The sequence below is a fragment of the Uloborus diversus genome, chromosome 3, assembly GCF_026930045.1.
Source record: "Uloborus diversus isolate 005 chromosome 3, Udiv.v.3.1, whole genome shotgun sequence".
Classification (NCBI taxonomy): Eukaryota; Metazoa; Arthropoda; class Arachnida; order Araneae; family Uloboridae; genus Uloborus; species Uloborus diversus.
The window spans coordinates 61201249-61227275 of record NC_072733.1 but is presented as its reverse complement, the minus strand read 5'-3'; the positions used below and the strand labels follow the sequence as shown (position 1 = coordinate 61227275).

General features: G+C 31.4%; 1 protein-coding gene across 1 annotated transcript in view; it reads right to left on the bottom strand.

Annotated features, from left to right (window-relative positions):
- Window positions 1-3499: 3499 nt before the first annotated feature.
- LOC129218169 (E3 ubiquitin-protein ligase MGRN1-like) overlaps window positions 3500-26027 on the bottom strand; it is a 100806-nt gene continuing 78278 nt past the window's right edge. Inside the window, exons 10-13 of the mRNA XM_054852383.1 lie at window positions 23272-23338; window positions 22859-23156; window positions 16805-16976; window positions 3500-5332 (exon numbers count right to left, since the gene is read on the bottom strand). Coding sequence (XP_054708358.1) covers window positions 4863-5332; window positions 16805-16976; window positions 22859-23156; window positions 23272-23338 — 1007 coding nt within the window. The 3' untranslated portion in view covers window positions 3500-4862. The remainder of the gene's footprint in view (window positions 5333-16804; window positions 16977-22858; window positions 23157-23271; window positions 23339-26027) is intronic.

Sequence of the window (26027 nt, the reverse complement as noted above, 5' to 3'; positions counted from 1 at the left end):
CCAATAAGCACTTGTGGGAGGATTTTTTTTTTATCAAGCAAACGTTGTTCCAATGACAAAGAGAACGTTTAGTAGCAAAATACAGAAATTAAAAGAAAATTTTCAATCATTATGAACAAGGGATTTCATATTTTTTTTCCCAAAAAGTGACAAAGTAACATCAACATGACTCTTCAACAACAAAACTAATATCAAATAAGTCATATTAGAAACCAAATATACTTATTTGGTATAGTATACCAAATAAGCCTTTATGACCTAAGAGCATTTCTTGCTCTTAGGCCATAAATATATTGTTCTACAAAACAAATGCCAACTCTACCATACTCTACAAAGGACATACAGAGAGTTCAGTGCATTCATTTCAAGAAAAGCCTCTATTAATTATTTGTCTTAAAATACAGTAATTCAACTGTTGCACACAAGACAAGCATTAAATTTCTATAACCAAAACAGAAAATACTGGATTTTTTTGTTATAGCTACTATCCGACTGTATTTATGGACTTCAACAAGATCAGGCAAACATACTTGTTTTATTGTATGTTGTTCCTAAAATCAAACAAAAAGCATATACAAATTACCATCAAAATTTACTGATCCTTCTAAAAACACACAGTGATATTTTCACACATTTAAGTAGAAAAAAATAACTATTTAGCAATACACACAAAAAACCCATTAACATTAATATGATTTCGAACTATTCATATACTAAACTTTAGGAAAGCAAGAAAAAAATTATAGAATAAAGACTATTTTTAGACCGAAAGAAAATAATGGAATGTGATGATAATAAAAAAGATTGGAGCTTCAATTTTAAGTGCAGTATTGAACATGGCCGATGAAATTATAAAAAATACTTCTCAAAATAATTAAATCTCAGAACAAAGCCATTGATGGGTTCAGTAGCTAGTGGCTATTATACAAAGGTATTGATGTTAAGCAAGGAAATGATTTGGTGCTGCATACAAATTGATGATAAAAAGCAAGATTGATCAGCTTCTAATAACATACAAAAAATTATGCACTTTATACATAAAATATGAAAGTTAGGTTAAACTAAAAGAACGAAGAAAATAATACACAAGCAGAAGAAGAGTTAGTCTTGAGCAATTCATAACCATAGGACATTATAAGAACTTAGATTATGAAATCAAAGGCAAAATTAAAAAAACAAATTAGATACTGTCTGATAAGGTTATACAAGTCTTACCAAACTTTACCTAGTTGGACAATTAAAATGACGCTGCTAGAATTTGAGATTAAATTTCTAGAATATCAGTATCTATGTAAGAGTTTATGTGTATTAAATAAAATTTCAAGACTCAGTGTACCAATAGTTGCTACTCTCACCAACAATTTAATAAGTGATACTTTAGTTATGACTCATTTAAGGTATGTATCAAAAGAGAATAGCATATCTAACAACTTTACAAAAGTGGAAATTTTAGAAATATTTTCATTCACTTGCCACATTAATTCATTTTTTTAAAAAGGAATTAATGCTTAATTATTGCTCAGAAATGTTTATTGCACTTTCAAATTATTAGGCTTAAGAACTCTCAGAAACAATTGACTGAAGCTTTTGCATGTAAATGGTCAAGTGGTTAAGGTGCAAATTTTTCAAAACTTTTAGAAGATGCAAAAAATAATTTATGGTAAATATTTATTTGAGGAAATAAAAATCACAGTAATAATATTAACAAAATAATATAATACAGCACCAAAATAATTACCCAAGGCTGCAAAAGTATATCTATTTTTTAGTAAACACTCTGCAGAACTAATGACATTCAACCACTCTGCAGAACTAATGAGAAAATGTCTGCTTTTGTTTACCTACGACTCACAAAAGTATTTTTACTATAGGCAGATCCAGACAAGAATTATTTAATGAACTAGCGGTATCTCATGTTGCCCTTTTACCCATTGTATTCCTAAGTTCCCTAACACTTTAATTAATTTTAGCACAAACTTACATTTCCTTGATAATACTTTGTAATACTGCTGAATAGTTTTAATCACATACTTAGTTTTAGAAAATTATAAAAAAAATGTAATGCAAAGCTTTTTTTATTCCACATGTAAAAAAAAGGCACATTACTAAAAAAAGGCAGTTTAAATGAAAGATTAAAATATAAAACAAGCAATTAATTTTTAAAATATCACACAATTTAAACATACATTTGAGAGCATTATTTGAGAAATATTACATTGAAAGCACAAAACATAGAGAAGACTAAGAGAAAAAAAATATATTTTTAAATAATATAATTCTAAAATTAAAAAAAAAAAAACCTTTCTTTTCTTGAACTTAAAAACCACCCTTATAGTAGTTATGGCTGGAAATGTGTATTAAGATGAACAAGAGAAAGATGCTCTTTCATCATGTATTAGAACAGCACTTTGGACATAAATGCAATTCATTTTTGCAAGCATCTTACATAATAATCAAGAATAAAATGCGAGATATTCATTATGGCATTTTTAACAATTTAAAGTATATAATAGGCACTCAGTTAAGAAAATATAACAGCATAAAAAACTGCATTAAAAATAATTTGAATAAAAAAAGTTTCTAACTATTTTTTGTTAAGTTTTAAAGAAATATTTGACACTATAGAAAATGCAAACAAAAACACTGTTTATTAATGCTAGCAATAAATGCATAAAAACTTGATTACAATAACACATGAATAAGCAACAAAAATTATTGTACATTAAAAATTGAGTTGTTAAATTGCAAAGAAATCATGTGCAGAGGAAAAAATGAAAAAATTACTAAAATTTTTCATCCGATCACACTACTTCCATGCAACTACATTCTTAAACCTTAGTAAATTCCATTTTATCGTCTAAAAAAAATTTCACAAATTGTTGTACATCATTTAACTCTCCTAGCAGCAGGGCCATTCCCACTCAAAGTTAAACTCTATAGAAAACAAAAAAATACTTGGTCATGCCACCAAGAGGGTTAAATATTTTTTCACATTTTAATGCTTTTTGAGGAAAGATAAGTAACTTGCAATTTAAAAAAAAAAAAATCAACTCATTTCTGATCGGATCAATAACTAAGAATCAACAATTGATGAAATATTTTGGAAAAAAAAAAGCAAATATATTAAGTGAATCTACTTTTTAAAGAATGATTTGCTTAGTCTTAACAATTCTAATTGAGTTAACAATGTATTATTGAGAGCATCAGTAACATAGTAGTAGTAGTAACATAAATTTAGTTGTAGCAGAGATAAGGAATATGCAACTTCTTAAAAAAATATATCATTTTTGTGATTTCATTAATAACATAATAAATTGTGAATTCATTAATAATATAATAAATAATAAAATAAATTCATCTAAATGACTTAAGATCGAATAAATTGTATGATTGAATAAATAACTGAGAAGTAGATTCATTTCCATGATTTTATTAATAATATAATAAAATGTGAATTCATTAGTAATATAACAAATAATGTAATAAATTCATTTCTACATGATTTATGAGTGAATAAATTGCATGATTGAAGAAATAACTGAGCAGTCACAATATAAGAAATATTTTGAAAAATAGCGAATACAGTAACCCCTCGTTATATCGCGCTTTTCGGGGGACAAAGAAAAAGAGCGATATATCCGAAAGTGCGATATAACGGTCGGCATTAAAAATAGTTATGTCTAATACACAAGTAAATTGGCATTCGTTCTTTTTGACATTAGTTTCTTAAGTTTTCGATGTGGGTACTATCACACCTATTGAAATTTAAACAAGATTGAAATTTAAGTAAATTTTTACCGTCAGAAAGTTAAAATTATCAAATGGCGAATGAAGACGGTCTTTCTGAGCTACCGCGAGATAAGAATGAGCATTCCAATACCCTCTTATTCCGAGTAGGTTTTCTAATCCGTTTTACTTGCTGTAGAAAAGATGTGAAAAGTAAAAGAAACCAGATTGTTTCCAGGAAACTATTTCGCCCATCCAGATCATTATTCCCTTTTTTGATGCAAATCCTGGTTTGTGCAACCAAGTACAAATCTTTTCTGTACTAAAAGAAGGGCGTATGTTCTTTTTTACATGGGCTACTACGACACTTGTTTGATGTCTCTCACTCCTTGTAAAGGCAATGTATCAATACAAAAGAAGATGTCAAGTAGTTTACAGACCATCTTAAACTGAAATATACTGTACGGGTATGTACATTTGGATGACAGGAATTGCTGTTGCTTTTCCAGCGAATTCAGAAGAATTGCTTCCTTTTGTTCATTGACAAAATAGAGAAGAAAGAGACCTTCTCTGTGCAATACCATATGTTTTTAGAAATGGTTTAAAACTTAAAGAAAAGTTTTTTCTTATTTTAGGCTTTAATATTTCGGGAGACAGAAGAAAAGAGCGATATATCCGAATGAGCGATATAACGAGGTGCGATATAACGAGGGGCTACTGTATATTAAATGTACTTTTTTAAAAAAATTATTCACTCCGCCTTAAACAACTGAAAAAATATAATTTAGTTACCAATATATTGAGAGCATTAGGAACTTCAATTTTAATGGAGATACACAACTTGTGAAACAAATATGTTAACAAAGAATATCTTTGCAGAAAATGCAGGATCAATATGATAGAAAATATTTAACTATTTGTACATTCACCACTTTAATTCTTTAACCCAAGCTTTACTCGCTCAGCTGATGAATAAAATAATATTTAGCTAAATTTTGTTTCCTTTTGTACTAATCTCCTTGCTTGAACATAATATCAAAACTATATTTGCTGTACAAGTAAACATAAATAAGCTTGAATAAAAAATTATATTCAGATTAATTCAAAAGGTGCATTTAATTTACTTTGTTGAATTTTTATTCTGGCAAGGTATCATAACTCTGATTTTGCAGCAGTAAACGTGTACTTGAAGTACTGCTGAAACTGTCCCCGCTACTATGATTACTGGCATTGCTGGCTGGTGTTCCAGGTAATGAATTCGGATTTTCTAAATTTACAGCAAGAGCGTTACAATATGAAGATTTTAAGGCTTCAGAACTTTCCATTATTTTAATACAATCAGGATTTTTCTTATTGCTTTCAAGAACAGCACAGTCATGATCAACTACAGATGGTTCATCTGCAGCTACATGCCTTTCACGATTCATCTTATGCTTTTCAGTTACGAAATACTCACCACGAGACTTGCTTAGTGAATCAGTTAATGATCCTTGTTCAATACCTTGTGGTGTGTCTAAACTGGTATCAGTTCCTTGATCAACAAGTATTGTCAAACTAGGATCCTCTGGAGTATAGTAATCAGAATCTTCTCCACCAGGTGAAGTATCTATAGCAAGAGCATAAGGCATGAAATTAGTAGACAAAGTTTTTAAAAGCTAAAATTTGATGAATTGGAGAAAGTACATTTTGGATAATTACTAAAATAATAGCGATGAATGTTGTATTAAAAATGTACATATAAGGGAGCCAATAAATATCGAGACAGAGGCTATAAGAAAGATTTTATTCGACATTTCTCAAAAAATTCTGATCAAAATTACTTAAACACTTATCCCACTGGGAAATTAATTGCATAATTCCATGCTCATAAAAGTCCTTTGGCTGTTGCTGGCACCAATTACACATGCACTCCTTTACTTCATCATCCAAATGAAATCCTTGTCCCCAAAGTGCCTTCTTGAATTCCCCAAAGATATGGGATCACACAGGGATAGATCTGGACTATAAGAGGGTGGTTCAAGATTTTCCACTTATATTTCCATGAAAGTATTTTTTTTTTGGCATTGGCTGTCTGTGATTTAGTGTTGTCGTTCAACAGGATGAACGTACATGAAAGTTTACTGGGACCACACACAGCAAATGCAAAAAAAAAAAAACTTTTAAACAATTTTAAGTGGGAAATCTCGAACCACCCCCCTTATAGTCCAGAAATATTCCCATGTGATCCCACATCTTTGGGGAACTCAAGAAGGCACTTTGGGGACAACGATTTTATTTGGACGATGAAGTAAAGGAGTGCACGCGTAATTGGTGCCAGCAGCAGCCAAAGGACATTTATGAGCATGGAACTATGCGACTAATTTTCAAGTGGAGATAAGTGTTTAAACAATTTCGGTCAATATTTTTGAAGAATGTCGAAGAAAATATGTTTTATATCCTCTGTCTTGTTATTTATTGACTGTTCCTAATATATGTCTCTCATGTTTGGAAATCAGAATGGAAAACAAATTTATGTTGCCCATACATCTCTTGTACTAACTCTTTTTATAAACCATAAATTTAAATAAACTTTTAAATTTTGGAAAAAAATCTCATTTGTTGCGTGAATAAATATTTCCCATTATTTGCCCTTTATACATTGTTAGCATGTTTTTAAATTAGCTTAAAAAGAATATATTACAACATCAAATTTTTTTCCTCACATGATTTATAGTGTCATTTTAAATCCATTACATGAAAAAAAAAAAAAAAACCAAATTCTTTATAATTTAATGAGAATCCAAATCTAACCATTTCTACTACTTTTTACGAAGTAAAAAGCTTTTAGTAATCAACAAGCATTTAATAGTGCAAAAAATGTTTACCCTATTAGGGAAACCCATTAAATATTAAGTTTTGGCCAGACATTGTCTGCTATTTGATTTTGGCAAAATACTATGGAAGGGAAAGTTCTCATAATTACATCAAAAATTTAAACTGATATTTATCTATTGCAGTATTCTTAATTTCAATTTTTTACCGTGATTTAGTCCCTGATCTAGGGGGAACAAGGCAGGGCTCTTGCCCGGGAAGTAACTTCTGGGTGTGGCAAGTTCACCCTATTTTTAGATTACTTCTTTCGTCAACTTTCAATATAAAAACTTAAAGGAAGATGGGTAAGGGCGGCAGATTAGGTTTTATTATTGTACTCCAATCATAAGTAAATCATAAGTAACTTAGATTTTCATGTTCTAGTGTTAAATTAAGCTGGTCATAACAGCACAAACATAAACAAGCACAGCATTTTTTTTTCAGTGAGATAAAAAGTTTTTTCACAGTATAAATTATGCACAGAAATGAATAGAAATGATTAACGAAGCACCTTAGCTTTCTCAATTAAATGTATATAACATAATCTCTCATACAATGCATGAAAAATTAATCCTTTTTTGCTTTTCCTTGCACATATTCCTGTCCATGAAAACAAATTTTAATTGTAATTGTACAACAGAAAATCCTAAATCAAGACAGTATAAGTTTGGAATTGTACAAAAGATTTTACTAACAAGCAGTACCTCTGAAAATTTGATTTTAGGATCATCAATTTATATAGACGAAATGATTATTTATCATATACTGCGTAAATAATAATTTGCGATTTAAAAATGAATCAGCCTGCACCAACTGAGAGTTCATCTGATGATGCTATTAACTGCCTCAATTAACCACTGCATTAAGATACACATTTCAGGGGTAATTCTGAATTTAATCAAAAATATCAGTAGTTTTCATGAAATTTCAAATTAGTTACACATACTATGTATTTCAATGCTTTTTGTGAGGACATTAAAAAAATGTTTACTCTTCTTACTGAACAATTTTTCAACAATGAAGTAATCAAGATTTTAGCAGTCAAGAAAAATGAAAACTTAAAAATTGATTTTGATTTTTAAGTAAATAAGCATTAAGTTTTCTTACCAATGCATTTTTTCATGATACAGTGAAACCTCTACATAGCGACCACCTCCATTAAGAGCCAATTTTCTAAGGCACTGACTCCCCCCCCCCTTTGCCAATCTACTCAATGTTTAAAATCCTCTAGGAAAGAACAAAAAACCTTACACTTACGATGATTGACAAATCACAAAACTCTTCAGCAACAAATGACGGAATGATCGGGAAGAGAAAACTTGATGAAAGCAACTTGGATGTACACCAGTGCTCTCTGTTGCTTAGAAAAGTAGGGAATAAAAATGTATTCTTCTGGTGGCTTCAAATGGATTCCTTTTACAATTAATTCATCTGTTCAGAGCCTCAAAATTGTTACAAAAAGGTAGGCATAGTTTTTTGAGCCCTTGGGCTGCAAAGATAACTCTTGTACAATTTGCAGCAGGTCAGGCATGTAACCCTCGCTGGTATTGCATTGACATAACTGTCATTAAAAAGAAGGATAAAAAGTATAATATAAAATTTATGCTTGCATTAATTTCAGTTTGAGATTTAAGAATATCAATAGAAATATTGCAGTTAAAAATTTTGCTCTGAACATTTATTTTTACGTCTAATAGAAATTGTTGTTCTTTTATGTTTTTTTTTTTGCTCAAATTCTGTCTCATCTCCTTTCCAGGTAGAAAGATTTCATTTTATTCTGAGTGTTTTGACTGTGGACCTGCAGTCCGAAGTGACAAGATAAATATCTCTTACCTTGAAAAGGCACCGTAAAAGGTTTTTTTCGATGTAAACTCAGATGATGATGAAACTGACATTGTTCCACCAGAAATAACAGAAGCTAGTGGTGAAGAAGGCAATGATAACATTTCAAATACAAAGTGAGTTAAAAAGTGCAGCCTTGGAAACTATGCATGATAGGTACCCTCCTGAAAATTGGTTTAACGTGTATACAGATGGTTTAGTTGAAGATGCAATAAAAAAAGCTGGTGCTGGAGCATATTCAAGTACTTCTAGTGTTAGCTGTCCAGTTGGGAAGCATTGTGACAATTCTGATGGAGAGATAGCGGCTATATCATTTGCTATTGATAAATTAAAAAACAGCCCCAAACACAATATTGTGTTTCCCATTGATTTACAAGCAGCTTATTTGTCACTGACAAATACAAAGTATAATGAAAATGCTCATGTCCATTCCTGCAGAATGAAACTGTTTGATCTTAAGAAAACTAGGGAAGTGTTGTGCTCCAATGTATTCCAAATCATTGTGACATTTTCAGAAATCAGCAGGGGGATCAACTTGTTAAGGCTGGATCTCTGACGACAAAACCAGATTTTCTTTTGCCTCTGCGCAACATTAAACAAATTGCTTTTAACAAACTGAAAAATAACTTGATTACTTCATTAAGTGATGCAGCTGTGAGTAAAAAGTGGAATTTCCCACTCAATAAAAGTAATAAAACCCCCAATTCATTGCCTCGGTCTGTTGGAGTGGCTTGTTTTCGTGTAATTGTCATGACTATTTGCAAAAACATCTGCATAGAATTTGAGTAAAGGATTCGCTCTGTTGTTTTCTGTGTTGCTAGGGTGAGGTGGACGGTGATCATTTCAGGAACTGCCCCATTAGGGAAGACTGGAGTTGGTTGTGCCAGGGGTAAGTTGTGCCATCGACCCACCTGACCGAGTCAATAGGTTTCAACACCTGTTGCATCATGCGAGTGAGCAGGTTGATGGTCTTAGTATCTTGTGTAAGTTTGGAAGTATAGCATTGGCCTGTTTTCAAGATAAAAATATTTATTGTGTTTTCTACAGAAAAAGTAAATTTTGTGACCTGCGTTGGAATTGTGATTGCCACTAGGGACACTAAGGTGTGAAAACTTTCCTAACATAATTTAAATACCTTTGTTTTGAGCTGATATTCTATGCATTTCATTTGTTGATCATGATACTATCGCGTAAAATTTTCAGTAAAGTTTAAAATGGCACACTGGGCAAGTTGTGACAAAGTCAAGGAGGCAGGTTGTGACTATGTTCCTACTTGCCAAGGTCTGTTGTCCATAAGAGATAAGAGCATTCATGACCATAATGATAGTGAAAATAATAAATATGAAGCTTATCATATCCCACACTTCAGCAATAAATTTAGTCAATAATAGTAAGAATGCAGAGAAGTCTTCAGAATGGAGAAATCTCATTGAATTAGATGAGTCTATGACAGTTGCCATTAGCAATGTAACAGAGGTACCTTTTACATAGCTAATAATGTAAAAGGTACCTGTGCCTTTTACACTATACATTTTCTTTGTAATGTAAAAGGTACCTCCGCCTAAACGGCCACTTGAAGCTGGAAATTGAAAGTGTACTCTGCTTGTAAATGTTTTAAACCTGTTATTCTAGCAATCCCACCCAAAGAGAAAATTCAAGTAAAACAAAAAGAAAGAGAATGCAAGAAACAAATTGAAGAAGACAAAATTTAAATTGTATGGAAGTGCTAAAAAGTGCACAAAAATTACACCAACATTATAAGAAAAATTGAAGAAAAAAGATTCGAATAGCTCTAAAGATGATAAAAATTGATTATGTGTAGTTTGCTTTTAGCAATACAAAGTTTCTAGATCCGTAGAAGACTGGGTACAATGCATGACACTTAAAAACTGGTCTCATGTCAAATGTACCAAAAAATAAACCTTGTTTCATTTGCATTAACAGCACATCGGATGGTGAAACAAGCAATGATAATGAGTGATTATAAAAATATGTAGGCCTGTAGGATATTGACCTACACATTGAACAGAATCAAAGATTAATATGGCAAAAAATTATTGCTGGTCTACATTTTATTTTTCTCAATTAACGCAGTTTTTCAATGTGTCTTTAAAAAAGAGTTCACAAGCGTTGATAATTAAACTACAGTAAACTCCCGATTATCGGCGGTCGGATTATCCGCTGCTCGGATTATCCGCGGGTCTCTTCAATTTTTTTTCTTGACGGTGATGATTTACTGAATGTTGCAAAATGCACCTATTTTTACTTTGCAAGTGCATAATTTACTTTTCGAGATTCTTATTTCTTTTTTCTCCTTTCCATCATATCCAAATTCCAAAGTTAGCGAAACCAGACTAGTTGGAACCTGATTTATACACCTGCAGTCCTTAAGCAGTTTACACTCATTGTTCAATAAAAACCCCTTCTCTCCCCTTCACGATTTTTTTTTGTTCCGACCTCACTCATTCCAAGAAACTCCCCCCAGAATTCCAGCCCTATTCCAGGCAACCAATCAGTTGCATTCTGTTTTGGATTGATGTCATAACGAATCTCTTATCTCTGTTTGCTGGAGTCCTAATCAGTGTCAGTTAAACTGTTAGTCTGACTTGCTTGCCTTCAGTTGAAAATGGTTTGCAGAAATGAGCAAAAAAAGAAAGAAAGTTGTCTTGTCTATCCAAGATAAGTTGGAAATAATTCAGAACGTCGCAAATGGTTCCACACATGAGTTTACAGTATGGAATTGGAGAATCGACCGTAAGAGGAATCCTGCAACAAAAAGATAAACTGGCACAATTTGCCTCTGCAACGAACATTTCAACATTCATGAAAAAAAGAAAGACTATGAAAACCAGCACTTATGAAGAATTGGATGCGGCGTTACTCAAATGGGTGAACCAATTAAGAAGCGAAGGTACTCCCATATCCGGACCAATAATTGCTGCTAAAGCTAAGCAATTTTTTGAAAAGCTTCAAATTGAAGGGGCATTTGATGCGTCTTCAGGATGGCAGTCAAGATTTAAAAATCGTCACGGTATTAGAAAAATCGGAGTTTACGGAGAAAAACTAAGTTCTGACAAAGAAGCTGCAGAAAACTTCAAGAAGGAATTTAAACAGTTTTTAATGAAAGAAAATCTTTCTTATGAACAGGTGTACAACGCAGACGAGTCTGGTCTTAATTGGAAGTGCCTACCAACTCGAACTTTGGCTTTTGAAAAAGAACGTCAAACGCCAGGTCATAAATTTAGTAAAGAACGATACACAATTATGACTTGCAGCAATGCAACTGGAAACCAAAAACTGAAACTCTTAGTGGTTGGGAAAGCAAAAAAACCAAGATCATTTAAAGGCACAAGAGCTGAAAATCTGCCCAATCACTATTTCAATCAACAAAAAGCATGGATGAACCAAGATATATTCCAGAAATGGTTCAAAGAACATTTTATTCCTCAAGTGAGAGAGCATCTCAAGTCCCAAAACTTGCCGGAAAAAGCCGTATTGTTGATTGACAACGCCCCGTCTCATCCAGGGGGAAGTGTTTTAAACTCAGCAGACGGAAAATTTTTCGTAAAGTTTTTGCCACCTAACGTTACGGCACTTATCCAGCCCATGGACCAAGGTGTAATTGCTGCTATGAAAAAAAACTATCGTACCAACCTTTTGTTAAAGAGGATTGAAGAGGGAAATGATCTTCAGAGTTTCTGGAAAGATTACACGATTCTTGACAGCATTTATGACATTAACAGTGCTTGGGAAGCTGTCAAAAAAAACGACTTTAGTAAAATCGTGGAGAAAACTTTTACCAGAAGTTGAAATGCCCACAGAAATTTCACAGAAAGAAGTTACTGCAGCTGATTTGGCAGAATTGGCGAAATCTGTTCCCGGAGGAAGGGATATTGATGAAGAAAACATTATCGAATGGATGAATTGTGATTCTAGCGATCCCGGCTTCGAATATCTCACTGATGACGAGATCCTGGCTGGAGAAATTAGTGCAGTGAACGATGAGGATGAAGAAGACGGAGGAGCAGAGCAGCAGAGCAAAGTCAGCCACGAAGCAGCTCTCACTCACGTCGACGGACTGATTAAATATTTAGAGGAGCAGGATGACACATCACTTTGTGATAAGATGCTACTGAAAAAACTTTAATCACAAATTAAAAAGAATAGTTTTAAAATGAAAAAACAGAAACAACTAACCGACTATTTTGTAAAAATTTAAGGTAAATGTATACCTATAGTTATTAAATGTTTTTTAAACTGAGAAATGTGTGTTACTGTTCGTTTTTAGCTTTTGCATATAATTTTTACATTCAATGTTATTGTTTTTAGCTATAATTTGCATGTATATGTGAGTGTTATTCATATTTTTATAGCTATTATATACACTAGTATGGCTTTTTGCCTATTATTCGGATTATCCGCGGTTTTCGCTTATCCGCGGCTACCGCGCCACCCTATTCCGCGGATAATCAGGAGTTTACTGTATTTTATTTTCATTTCATTTAAAGTGTTATTGCAAATATGAAGGTTTTTTTTTTATGTTCAGAGTATTACAAATGAATACTTATTTCATTCCTAATGTAAAATACCCCATTTATTGCTTTTCTTACATAATTTGTATGCATTCTTTGGGTGTCACAATGTGCTTCAAGCATGTCACTACTAGCCCCGTTACGGGGCAAGTTGCTTCAAACTTAGAGGCTACGCAAATTCCATTTTATGTTATGATAAACGTCTAAAATGTTGACAATTATTTTATAAATAAATATTTTGCTCAAGATTTACTTTAATGATATGATGCATCAGGGTTCATACCCTTTAGGCAGAAAAAAATTCAAGCACTTTTCAAGTACTTTTCAAGGTAAAAAATTTTGTTTTCAAGGCAATATCATAAATTTGTACTAAAAATATTGTACGCAGATTTCATTTACTACAAACACATAGAAATAAGGCAATAATACAAAAAAGTATAGGAAAGCAAAATTGCTTTTTCTACAACGAGAGACGCTTTGATGAGAGATCTACTGCGTTGAAAGTTTTTCTGAAAATGTTTGAAAAGTTTGGTCATAAAGAGAAGCAGATACCAAAAGGTTTAACTTTGAGGTTTTTCAAAGGTTGCAGCAGTCAGAGGTTCGTATATGTTCTAGAATCAGCGAATTAATACTTAAAAAAAAAACCTTTTATAAGTGCTTTTAACTTTTAAGGGAAGAAACTAAAATACCCAAGTTCAATGGCATTGCCAGAGAGGAGTTTTTGAAGTCACTCCCCCCCCCCCCCCCGGGTTTCAACATTTATTTCCAATATCTATACAGTGGTTTATTACAATATAAGGGCGGATAGGACAAAAACACTACCCAGAAAGTTATTTCAGTTTTCACTATTAAGTTCTAAAAATATTAGGTTTGCAAATCATTTATAAGTATGCAAATCACTTATTCGTATGTATTTATTAGCTGTTCAGACAATAAGGCATTTCAACTGTCCTCGAGTAAATTTAAAAATTAGGAAGTAAGAAAAGTTTATGAAAGTCCACAGTCCAGTCTCTACACCTCAAAATATACAAAAGCAGCTTAAGCAGTGATAAATACTCTGAATGCAAACTTGAGCCTATTCAGCTTTCATTGATTAACTTGCAATAGACAATAAATGTGCAAGTTCAGATTTATAGAGCCATATTTCGAAATTGAAAAGATTCACAAGAAGTTGACATATATTATGACAAAAGTAGTTTTATTTTGGGAAAAAATGGGTTATTGTTGAAATTTGAATGTAAATTTAGAAAGGCAATAATATTCAGGTGATTTGTGAGTTCATAAAAAATTACCTGAAAGTTTCAAAGAGCAAAATGGGGCGAGGGGGGGGGGAAATAATTTTTAAAACTAAGACCCCTATTACTTGAATATACATATGTACAACAACAACTTTTGCTATGCATACAATTCATAAAATAGTTTATTAAGTCAAAATATTTTGCATAGAAATACCATGCCCAGTGCCTGTTGATAACCCGCAACAGGCACTGGGCCTAGCTAGGCTTGTACTGGTCAATTTATTAGATCCAAATGAAGATGAATGACCCTCCTTAAGCTATCTACCCCTTTGCTGATTAAAGCCTCTTTCGGTAAGCTCCAAGTACCCACAACCTTAATAAAGTAGTAATTTTGAACATTTGAGGAAAAGGGGAAAATTGGAGATATAGGGAGGTAAAAGCATAAAAACGAACACTACTGGATTTCAAGTGAATAATCATAACACAACCACCCCTGTTATACACCTTATTTATTTTAGCAGACATAAAAAAAAAATGATGTACTTATAAATAACATTATATAAATCAACTTTATATTTAAAATACAAACTTTAAGTTAATTTGTTAGGTGCTCAACTGCTGAAATTTAAATTTTTTAAAAAAAAATCTGCTATGTCCAAAAATTAGGTAAAGATAATCATTCAAAATTGCAAAAATAAATTAGCAAATAATTAAACAAGACCAAGGTAATAAATTCTTTAACTCTTTAGTTATTAAAATAAAAAATAAAATAAGCTAATCTGATGTAGCAGTGTCAAAATAACTACTAATTGCCAAAAATATAAAAATATTTACAAAATGCAAAAGGATTGAAATCTCAAACAAGGGAAGCAAATTTTCGCGAATTAAGTTTAATGCTGTCATGTTTCCCATAAAATAAACTTATATTTTACTGAAATTAAACATAAAATATGCTAATCTACGGTAGCAAATATGAAAATAACATCCGATTAGTGAATATATTTAAATATTTGCAAGATGCAAAGAGATTGAAATTTCAAACACGAGAAGCAATTTTTCGCAAAGTCTGAGTTCGTTCGACGTGGCATGTTTCCCATGAAATAAATTTATTTGTTTTTTTATTAAAATTAAACAAAAAATATACTAATCTAAGGTAGCATATGCGAAACTAACATTTGATTAGCCAAAATATTTAAATATTTGCAGGATGCAAAAAGATTGAAATTTCAAACACAAGAGCAATTTTCCGCGAAACCCGAGTAAGATCAATGTTGTCATGGTTTCCAAATTAATTTCTTTGTTAATTAATGAAATTAAACAAAAAATAAACTAATCTAAGGTACCATATGTCAAAATATCTTTCGGTTGTAAAAAACATCAAAATATTTACAAGATGCAAAAGGATTGAAATCCCAAACACGGAAGCAATTTTTCGCGATGTTGCATACTGAACACATGTTCAGAAAATTGCATTGGTGAAATACTTTTTTAAAACTTCTAAGCACAATTCGTTGATTTTTGGGAGAATTTAAGCACTAAGAAACTTTTTCAAGGTTTTAAAACTTTTTCAAGGTTTTCAAGCACTTGAAAATGAACTTTTTTTTTTCAAGCACTTTTCAAGGTTTTTCAAGGGCGTACGAACCCTGTGCATTAAATGTTTCACATCAGTTCAAATCTTCGGGTAATATAAAAAATGACAAAAGTGTCACTACTAGCCCTGGTTTCTCTTATTTTAAAGTTTTTAAACGACAACTCTAAGGATGTTATTCACATTATTGTTTTACTTCATCTTATTGGACTGCTCATCGATTAATAGCAGAAATGCAGCAGACACAGACAAGGATAAAAAATAATTAAAAACATTTCAAAAACTGATAAGTTTTAGAAAGAGATACTGCAACAGAAGTTTGACTGCAATGTTTATAATATTGCCCTATACCATATCTGCAGGGAAGTTTATCGTGTATGAACTATAATAATCATTTTTTTTAAATTAATAGTTTCTGAAGTGCAGTTATGTGCTTCTTTTAATAAATTTCAGTTTCTTAAAAGGTGCTCTTTACATTTCAGAATCATAATAAAGTTACTAAACATTTAAAGAAATAAAAACGCATTGAAACCACAATATGGCTCTAGATAAAATTACTTAGAATCCACGCTCCTTTTCTACTGGTGTTGCCTTGATACAAAATCCTATATTTCTAACAGTAAGTGCAATTTTTCTTTTATCACAGTACATTACTTTGTATGGGTTCAGAATAGTAACTTTTATAACTTATATCAAAATCAAACAACAATTATAAGTTTTGGCAGTTAATGAGTTAATTTATTTTGGCAGTGAAAAGTTAAACTGGAAATAAAAGTTATTTCAGAAAGAACAAAGAATCTGATACACACAAATCACTTATAATAAAGTATGTACAGTGGCCACCGCTTATATGAATCATGTTTGTTTTAAACAATTTTGATTCTATAAAGTAGCTGTTCAATAAAGTGGCTAAGTCAATGAAGCTGGGTCTTGTTCTGTTTTTGATGATTTGATTCATTAAAGCGCCTGATTCAATTTACCACTAATTCAATTAACCGGCGTCCACTGTATAGAAAATGATTATTTACCTTTACTAGATTTCTCACACAAATGCAAGGAATGAGGAGTTGATAATGATATAGGACTACTTCTGCTACAAGGTCTGCTAGGTTTCGGGGAAGAAGTATTTCCAGAATTATCTTCCACAGCAACATTACTTTCAAGGAGGGATCTAGTTTCAGCTAATTCAGCATCTTTATCCTACAATTATTGGAAAAAACTTCTTAAAATGCTTGCTCAAATATAATGCATTGTATTTACGAATTTGAGACAATAACTGACTTTTGAAATTTAATAAACATAATAATGATACAAATATCAAGAATATCCTCTAAGACTGATTTAAAATTTTAACACATGTTTCATGTCTTTGTTTCAGAAGAATTTGTTGTAACATTTAGATTTTCATGGCACATTTACAAAGGAAATGCAATGAACTACCTTAAAGATCCAGGAGCAAAGTTTTCTGAAAACAATAGTTTATGTAGCAACATACAGTTCCCCAATACTACTTTGAACTAATCTGCTTTCCTCAAGGCAAGGAGTGGGTGAAAAATTCTTCCTGCAATGATTTGCTATTTTCCCTAATTATAGGGGATTTTGCTATCACTGTTTGAAAGCACCTTACATAAGCCGACTTTTTGGTCAATGTAAATAAGGTTGGAAAGTATGATTAATGAAAATTGACAGAGGAAATAACAAAAACATCTCGCCAATTTTTCACATGTGAGTACATAAAATATATCTAAGTTACAGAAAAAAAAAACTAATCAAGAAATACTTTTTATTTCTAGAGATTTGTTCGCTCTCTTGTGAATATTAACTTTGATTTTGTGGATTTTTCAAAACACATGCTAATCAATTCATTTAATACAACAATAGCTGACTAAATGAAGAGATTAGATCAAACATTTACTAAATTACCAAGCTTAAAGTAAAAATACTAAAAACACACAACCATTGTTTGAAAGTATTAAAAATGCAAAATGAAATTCTAAGAAACACTTAAATTTTAAAGGAAATTTAATTTTATTCTTTCCATGGTTCACTTAAAGCAAGCTTTAATTTAATGCATGTGTCTATTTAGCTAAAAAGCTTGATAAAGAAATCATGTCAAAATTGCAAGATAATGAGTTTTGTTCATTGTTGTCCTGTTTGATACAATTTAATGGAACTAATTATAAATAGGAATACAGGTATTAACTACAATTTTATGCAGGGTAGAAAAATGCAACTAAAACCAAACATAGTATAAGAGCAATGTTTAGTTTTCTAGTAAAAGAATATAATAATGACATAGTAACATACAAACAACCAAACTAAATTACAAGCATGAAAATCATATTTTAAGAAATAAATAGATTTCTAATTAAATTGGAGATGAAAAACATTAATATTACAGTATAGTTGACACAAACACACATGAAAAGTTTGTACTTTTCTGTACTAAAAGTGACTGTAGATGATATAGATCATATTTTCAAGTAAAGAAGTTATGTACAACAAAATAATTTTCATACAAAGGATTCACAATGGAATATCACAATGGTATCTATTTTTGAGGAAGAGTGGAGAAAATTTGTGGAATTTATCTGAAGTGAAAACAAAATTAAATATCATGAAATTATAAGGACATTGACTTCATGCATTGCAACAACTACTACTAAACTACTAACATAAAAACAGCAAGGTGCCAAAAAATGGCAAATTAACTTTCAGTGTTTGAAATAAGTTGTTAGCCAGGAAATAAAACTCATGCCAAGCCAAAAGTTTAGAATATTCTTTCAATGGCACTTGGGAGGTCAACCACAGTTTTTAATGGGCTTAAGTTTAGAGCAGTGGTTCCCAACCTTTTTCCACTTTGAACCCCTTCCAAAATGAGAATAAAGTTGGTAAACCCTTTGAACAATAACAAGTAATGGTCGAAAAAAAAACACACACACATAATAGAAGTTGGGAAAATGATTTTATAAATAACAAGAACGAAAACATAATTGCAAAACATGGAAGTACCAACATTGCTACGAACTAAAATGATAGCTACAAAATAAATACAAAACAAATTCAACAGAAGCAAACCCAGTGATAATAATTTGTGGAAATTCAGTCAACTTTGAAAAAAACTCTCAAAATGGATTATTTGTGGAAAAAAGCTCACAGCTCGGCTCAAATGTTTGACAGTTTCAGTCCCGCATTAGATTCAGTATTTAATCTGCTTTTGTATTGATCTCTGTGTATATTGAAAATCCTTCTTTACATAGAAACATTGTTGAAAAGAGTAATAAATTTTAAAATGTCTTTTTCTGCTACAACAGTAAGATTACAGTAGCAGATTTCCCATTTTGCAATTCTCACAACAAGCACTATCAACAGCGAGGGCCCTCCATGGACATAGGACCCCTGAAGGGTATTGAAAAAAGAATATGAATTTTTTTATAATATATTCCGGGGGTCCCAAAACTGCATTGCAACGGCCCCAACACCTGTAAATTCGCCATTGTACATTAATCTACAATGCTAAATCTGACGTTGGTTGAAGAATTATCTTTAAAATTACCTTTCAGAAAACTATCTCAGATTAACTACATGTGTGTGATCTTTTTACTTTGAATCAATTTAGATAGGTCTCTGAATTTATGTCTTCATGAAAAAACTAGCTGTTTGATAAAAATTATACAGCGTATACGTTAATTGTTTGAATACTGAATCATTTATTTGTTGGTATACTAAAAGGGCAGAATAATAATAACCCATTGAAAAATTATAGAAATGCTTATAATTAACTAACTATTCAGGGTGGCGACAGAAACTGAAAAAAAGTTCCCTGACTTTTCCCTGATTTACGTTACCAATGCTAATGGTTTTCTTTCTTTGCTCTACTTGAAATCCATTGTATGTTTGTATAAAATGCAGTATTTTAAACGTTTTAAGTTGTGTAAAGTTGTTGAACTAAAGAAATATTTTAAAAAGATGCTACTTTAAAAAAAAAAAATGGGTTAAAAACATATCAAGTCAATTTTTTTTTGGAAAAAAAAAAAAAACTACAAAACAGTATATTAAATTTTTCTACATGGAAAGATAATAGAAAATTAAAAAAAAAAAAAAATACTTAACTTCCAGAAACCACTTAGCATATGAATTTTAAGAAACTATTAAAATCACTCTTAAAAACATATGTGTATTTATGGTAAAACTAAAAAGTAATTGAAATTATTTTGAACTAAATTTTCAAACATTATAATAATTGGTTCAAGAACAACAAGTAAGAGTGAAAGAATAGAAGTAATGTAGTTATTCTTATATAACTAATTGACACATTTATGCAAAACATGCACAGATGAAACCTCTTGACATCCATTCATAGGGAGCTTTTCTCTAATCAAGAACAAAAAGTTTTTAATGAATGAATACAGCATTTTAACAATAAAAAAATAAAGATATTTACTTAAGTAAGTTAACTCTATTTCAAATGATTGCAGTATGTAACGAAAAAAATCTTAGACTGTTTTTGTAACAAACAACTTTGAAATGCAAGAAAAAAAAACAGAAAAAAAAGCAATAAGTTAATTTTAAAATATATAAAAGAAGAATACAACTTGGTTATAAATTAAAAGAATCATTTAAGTCTGAAGAAAAGAAAACCCTTATAATCTGCGGCGACAGAAAATAGTATAACGGCAAAAATTAAAGTTTTTTTGATTGAAACTTCAATTTTAGCAATTAAATTAAAAATGCGAAGAAGCAATAACTTTTAAGCTTTTATCAGTATTAATTCAAAAACCAAAGATTTCTTCTTGAAATTGTGATTACAGTACGCTAATTACTTCGAGACAATGGAAAAAAGGCAAAGGAGCTAAGGCATTAATGAAGGCTCCCTCTTTGCCTGTATGGTTGTTTATTCTACGTAGCATTAAAAGCGTGAAAGTAAATTTCAAGCTAGGTAAAATAAACAACCTAAAAGACACAGAAGCAATCTTAGGAAGTTCACCCTGTGGTTAATAAGTAAGATTCAATACTTTGAAATTGAGGAAAAAAGATGCACAAATATACGGCACTTTATAATCGCACCTCTTTAATTCAACTTTTTTTTTGAACAGATAATTGCCGGAAAATGCCTAGGGATTTAGGATACTTAATTTTGTAAAGTAAAAAAAAAATTGTTTTTCTTCATAAAATCAATTTTCCTGATTTTTTGTTATTTTTTTTTTGAAATTCCCTGATATTTCCTTGATTAATAAAGTTCCCTGACTTTTCCCTGATCTCCCTGATCTGTCGCCACCCTGTTATTACAACAGAAGTATTTTTTGATAACAAAATTATTTTTAAGCTTACTTCTTACGAGTGAAATTTCCGGCACAAATTTCACCCTTCTTTCCATACAGAGCAAATTATGTTGCATGGTTTAATTCCGCTGATTTTTTTGCTGCGTACCTGTTACTGCCGCAAATTTCAAACAAAAAAATGTTCTTAAGGAATTTATATTTTCACACTTCCTGTGGTCTTTTTAGGCAGCTAGCCATTTCTTCACTTTTTCAACAAATTATTGTACTTGTTGAGTAAATTGTAGTCTATGTAGTGTGAAAAATATAGTAACAAACAGCAGTACAATCACAAGTCAAAGCACATCAAGAGAAAGGCTCTTCATCACACTCAAATGGTACAGAAACTAAGCATCGAAAATTAACTAAAAGTGTTTCAGTCGCTTGCATATGGTAATGTTTCCATGAAGTTTAACTGAATTTTCTTAAGCTTCTAAGAAAACCAAAGCATTCATATTCTTTCATCTGAATTCATTGTATTCTAAAGTGGAACTTTTTTGGCAGGGCTTTAATCTTATCATTCTCAATGAAAGTAGTAAAACTCACACCTTGTAATGACAGCCTTAATTCTTTAGATGTGAAATATGTCAGCAAATAAGCTAACATTTTCATGCAAAGAGTGTCAAATGTGCCAGATACAAATGAATAAATAATGAACAAAAAAGAGCTTCAACTCAAGACTTTATATTAAAAAAGTATGTTGAAATTCCGCCAGTACACTATTATTTTCATGAATCCCTTAGTACCTCTTGCGAAGCCCCAAGGTTTGCCAACTACCAGTTGAGAAACGATGGTCTAGAGTCAGAAGGTTGAATTACAGATGAAAAATTTATGACATTACGGAAAACACAGATTGGATTTAGAAATACTGTTACATAAAATATGGCAGTTATATATAACTGAAGGTATTGACAAAAGACAATAGAAAAGGGAAGTTGGTAATTGCAAATCCTGCTTGAAGGTTCCTGTAAGAAATGAAGCACATATATATGCTACTATTTATACTTACAGTAAGGAAAATTAATGTACAGTCGAAAAATAGATGCACTTTTCAGAACTGCATTTAGAAAGCCGATTTAAAAAAAAAAAAGTAAATGGATAAGCTTAAAATTTGATAGCAACAGTTTATTTAAGGGTTTTCAGAAAATGATAAAAATCTAAGCCTTTTCATAAGAAAAAATATTTAAAGAAAATAACAATTTCCACTTTTGCAGATGATTTAATGGAAAGTTCTGATATTCCAGAAACTCAAAAAATGTTTCAGTCCAGTTTCAAGAATTTCAGTCATGCCATCTGTCAATGATGTATCATTAAAAATGATTTCAAGACAATGGTGTTTAAAAATCTTACACACAAAAAATCATTCAGATTTATAAAATAAAAAAACTGTGTGCATCTGTCTGTAACCTTATCTCCTCCGGACTGTCAATGTCTACAAAATCAGTACTAGTATCATTGTCTACATATCTAGGGGAAGCCATTCTGGCTTGTTTCATCCTTCTAAACCTTAGGAAGCTGAAGGAATAAATTGATAAAAATAGCAACACATAATCAATTGTTATCCATCACAGGTGGTGAACAGGACGGTGAGCAAAGTGAGCAGGGTGCATAGCCCCCTTGTGTATAAACTTTTTTAAAAGATAGCATAGGCAAAAAACAAAAAAAACTACATCTTAAGTTGACAGAAAACTTACTCATGCATTTAAGGAAATGTTCAAGAGGGATTAAGAAAACAAACCAAAAACCAAAAGGTTGAACTTTTACCATTTTCCTTTTAGCACAGCCAACTTCATTAACAATCTGCATAGAATTTGCAAGTAATCTCATTTTTTCTGGAGCAGAAGAAGTTCGGAAACCTTTTCTATGTCTACGTCCCTCTCCTCTAGTAAGTGATAAAGATTCAGTTTTGTGAACAGCTTTATCAGATGACATCATAGCAGCAACAACAACTTCAGGCACTGAAGTACCTTCTAATTTGCTTCGCAATTTATCAGATGATAGATCTTCTTTATCAGAATTTATGTTATCAGTGAGCCTTAAGGAAGCAGTACTGGAATGGTGCCTACAGAATAAAAATATTAAAATACCCCATTTACCATTTATGACAAAATTAGAAAACAAAAACAAAATGTAAATAATATTATCAATATATTCAATAAAGTACATCAGTAACTCACCTTTCTAAATGACGATGCTTCTGCCGAATGTCAGGGCTATTAGAAAAAGGAGGAATAGGTGCTGGAACTGTATGTGAACAGAAAAACAATTTAATTTAAAGAATACATCTATGCATTAAAAAAAATAATGAGAAGAAAAACTAACTTAATAGAATTAATAGAAATATGTTAATACAAAATATAATATGTGATGAATTAAAAGGCACAATTAATACAGGTCTAGAGAAACAATGTTTCAAAAATGTTTGCATGCATATATTCCATCAAAAATACATACAGTGGAGAGCACTTAGTATGATCACACTCAGAGGAAAAAGGTTTAATAACATTAAGTAACTGATTATAACAAACAATGCTGGAAAATACATACTTTTTTACATTAATCAATAAAGAAATTGTTGATTTCCACAGACAATATTAATTAACCTGTTGGTGTAGTGAAAAGAATGCACTTACGAAAAGGAACAGTGGTAACAACAAAATGAAATTAATAAATATACAAATAATAATAATTACAACAATAACAGCAAGTAAATTATTACACCCAGACACAAGATTCTAACCACTTTCCTCATTTGAGCAGTTAAGCTGTATGATTCGGTGTTTACACTAGATTGTAAGTCCAGGGTTCGCGTTTACGCGCTATAGCGGGTTTTTTACGCAAATTCGCGGGAAAGGGAACTTCCGCGAAAATTCGGGTCCTAGGGACCCAGAACACCCAAAAGATAAAAACCAGAAAAAAAATTGTGGAAAATGCTGAAAATCTATCTAGTGAATGCTTTTAAGCTTCAATGACCAGGAGAATCAACAGAAAAGGATTAAAATGACCCTATCTCTGTATCAGCTATTCAAACACACCCCTACTGTTGACCAGTCAATGGAATTTTAGTGATAAGACTAGAGCTTACAGTGACCTCCTGGGCAGAGCTCAAGGAGCAAAATATTGCAAGTTCATAAATAGCCCATTGTACTCTATTCTAAGAATAAGTTCTCCCTCAACTTTTATCTCAGGGAAATTCCTGAAAACAACAATAAAGATCAAAAGTAAGAGTGGTTTCAATGCAATCTTCAGGATTGATACAGGACAACTGAGTAGTAAAAGCTTATCTATTTTGCATTCACCTAACCAGAATTACTTTTGAAAATTATTATCTTGCATCCTCAATAAAAGGATGGGTGAAAAAAAAATGGCGAACATTTTCCCGATCGCGCAAAACACAAAGTTCCGAACTTAAAATTTTTCTTGTTAAATTACTTATGAATATGAATTTTATACAAAAGCACTTGAACCTTGTTCATTTTCTAGTAATTCACCTATTTCTGAGGGGCTATTTTTATTTGGACTTGCAAAAGTCACGTATTAATCGATCGCGCCATTTTGAAAATGGCGAAATTTTAAAAGTAGCACCAAAGCCAACACAGATATTTTAAAAGAGTCACAATGAAGTCAAATTTTCTAATTTAAGATTGCAAATGAGCAATTTTCATACTCATGTGAGAAAATGTTTCGTTTTTGTGATCGCGATTTTTGCGTTGTGTTAATTCGCTTGCGATTTTTTTCTATTTCTATGAAATTGCCATTGATAATTGATGGAGGGGGGGGGGGGCTAGTTGCTTTTTTTCACCTAGAAAAATGTTTATGAAAGCAAAGGTTAAGGGAGTGCTTTCTGCTTGATCAATCAAAGGTATTTATTTTTTATCTCATGGTAAAATCCAACTTTAAAGTAAATTTTGAGTTTACCTCATTGTAACTGACTAAATAGTTTCTCAAATAACTAAATCTTGCAAGTGTATTATTTGAACATATGATAATCACAGAAAAAAAGGGCAAAATTAACCAATTTAGTTTATTTCATACCTTTTTCAAATAACTATGTGGATAGTTTCTTTTCCCTAAGTATAAATAGTTGTATATTATTCAATTACGTGCTAAGATTTTCTGTTTAAAATTTAAGGGACTCATTTTTTCCGCCAAAGGACCCAAATCTATTTCATTAATGGGTCCTTGGGACCCAAGTTACGGATAGTTGAGCACGAGCACTGCAGTGATAGCTTCATAAATATTGTCATCAATTAGTATAATTAGGGTTTAAGGTTCTCATCAATCTCCATCAAAGATTTGAAGCCTCAAGCAATTACATTAGGTGGTGGATAAAAAATTTCAGCCATTTGTTCCATTATTACTGCATTAGTGTTGTTATCTGATTCTAAAATCCCTACAACATTATCAATTCTACATACATACATTAAATGAGGACATTTATTGTATATGTTTTAAATTTTAATTTTTTCATTCGATAGTAAGTGGATAGACCAGGACAGTCAACAGGACAGTCAGTTTCGTTGGACAATCCAGTGATAGGAGGGGCCTGTGTGGTCTCTCTTGTACTTTGCTGTTCAGTAAATCAAATATTAGCGGAATGCAATGGGAGTTTTCTCGTTTTTTTTATAATATAACTGTATTTGCGTACTTATACAATCAAGTTTAAGCCATTAGCCTCATAGGAGCAAAAATATTGAAATCTATACCTATGCAGAAGGGAGGGACCACAGTCGGCCCTAAAGTATTTCACAATAAAAAGTAGTGAATTACTTCGTTTTGACTTTTTGTTGTAACATAAAAAAATGCTACTCTCTAGTTTGAAATTTACCTTCCCTTTTTTGCAGTCAGTTGGAATATCACTGTGCATTATTATTCACTCTGTTTTTATTTAGTCATATGAGAAGAAGTGTCTAGTATGTGAACTCACTCAAGA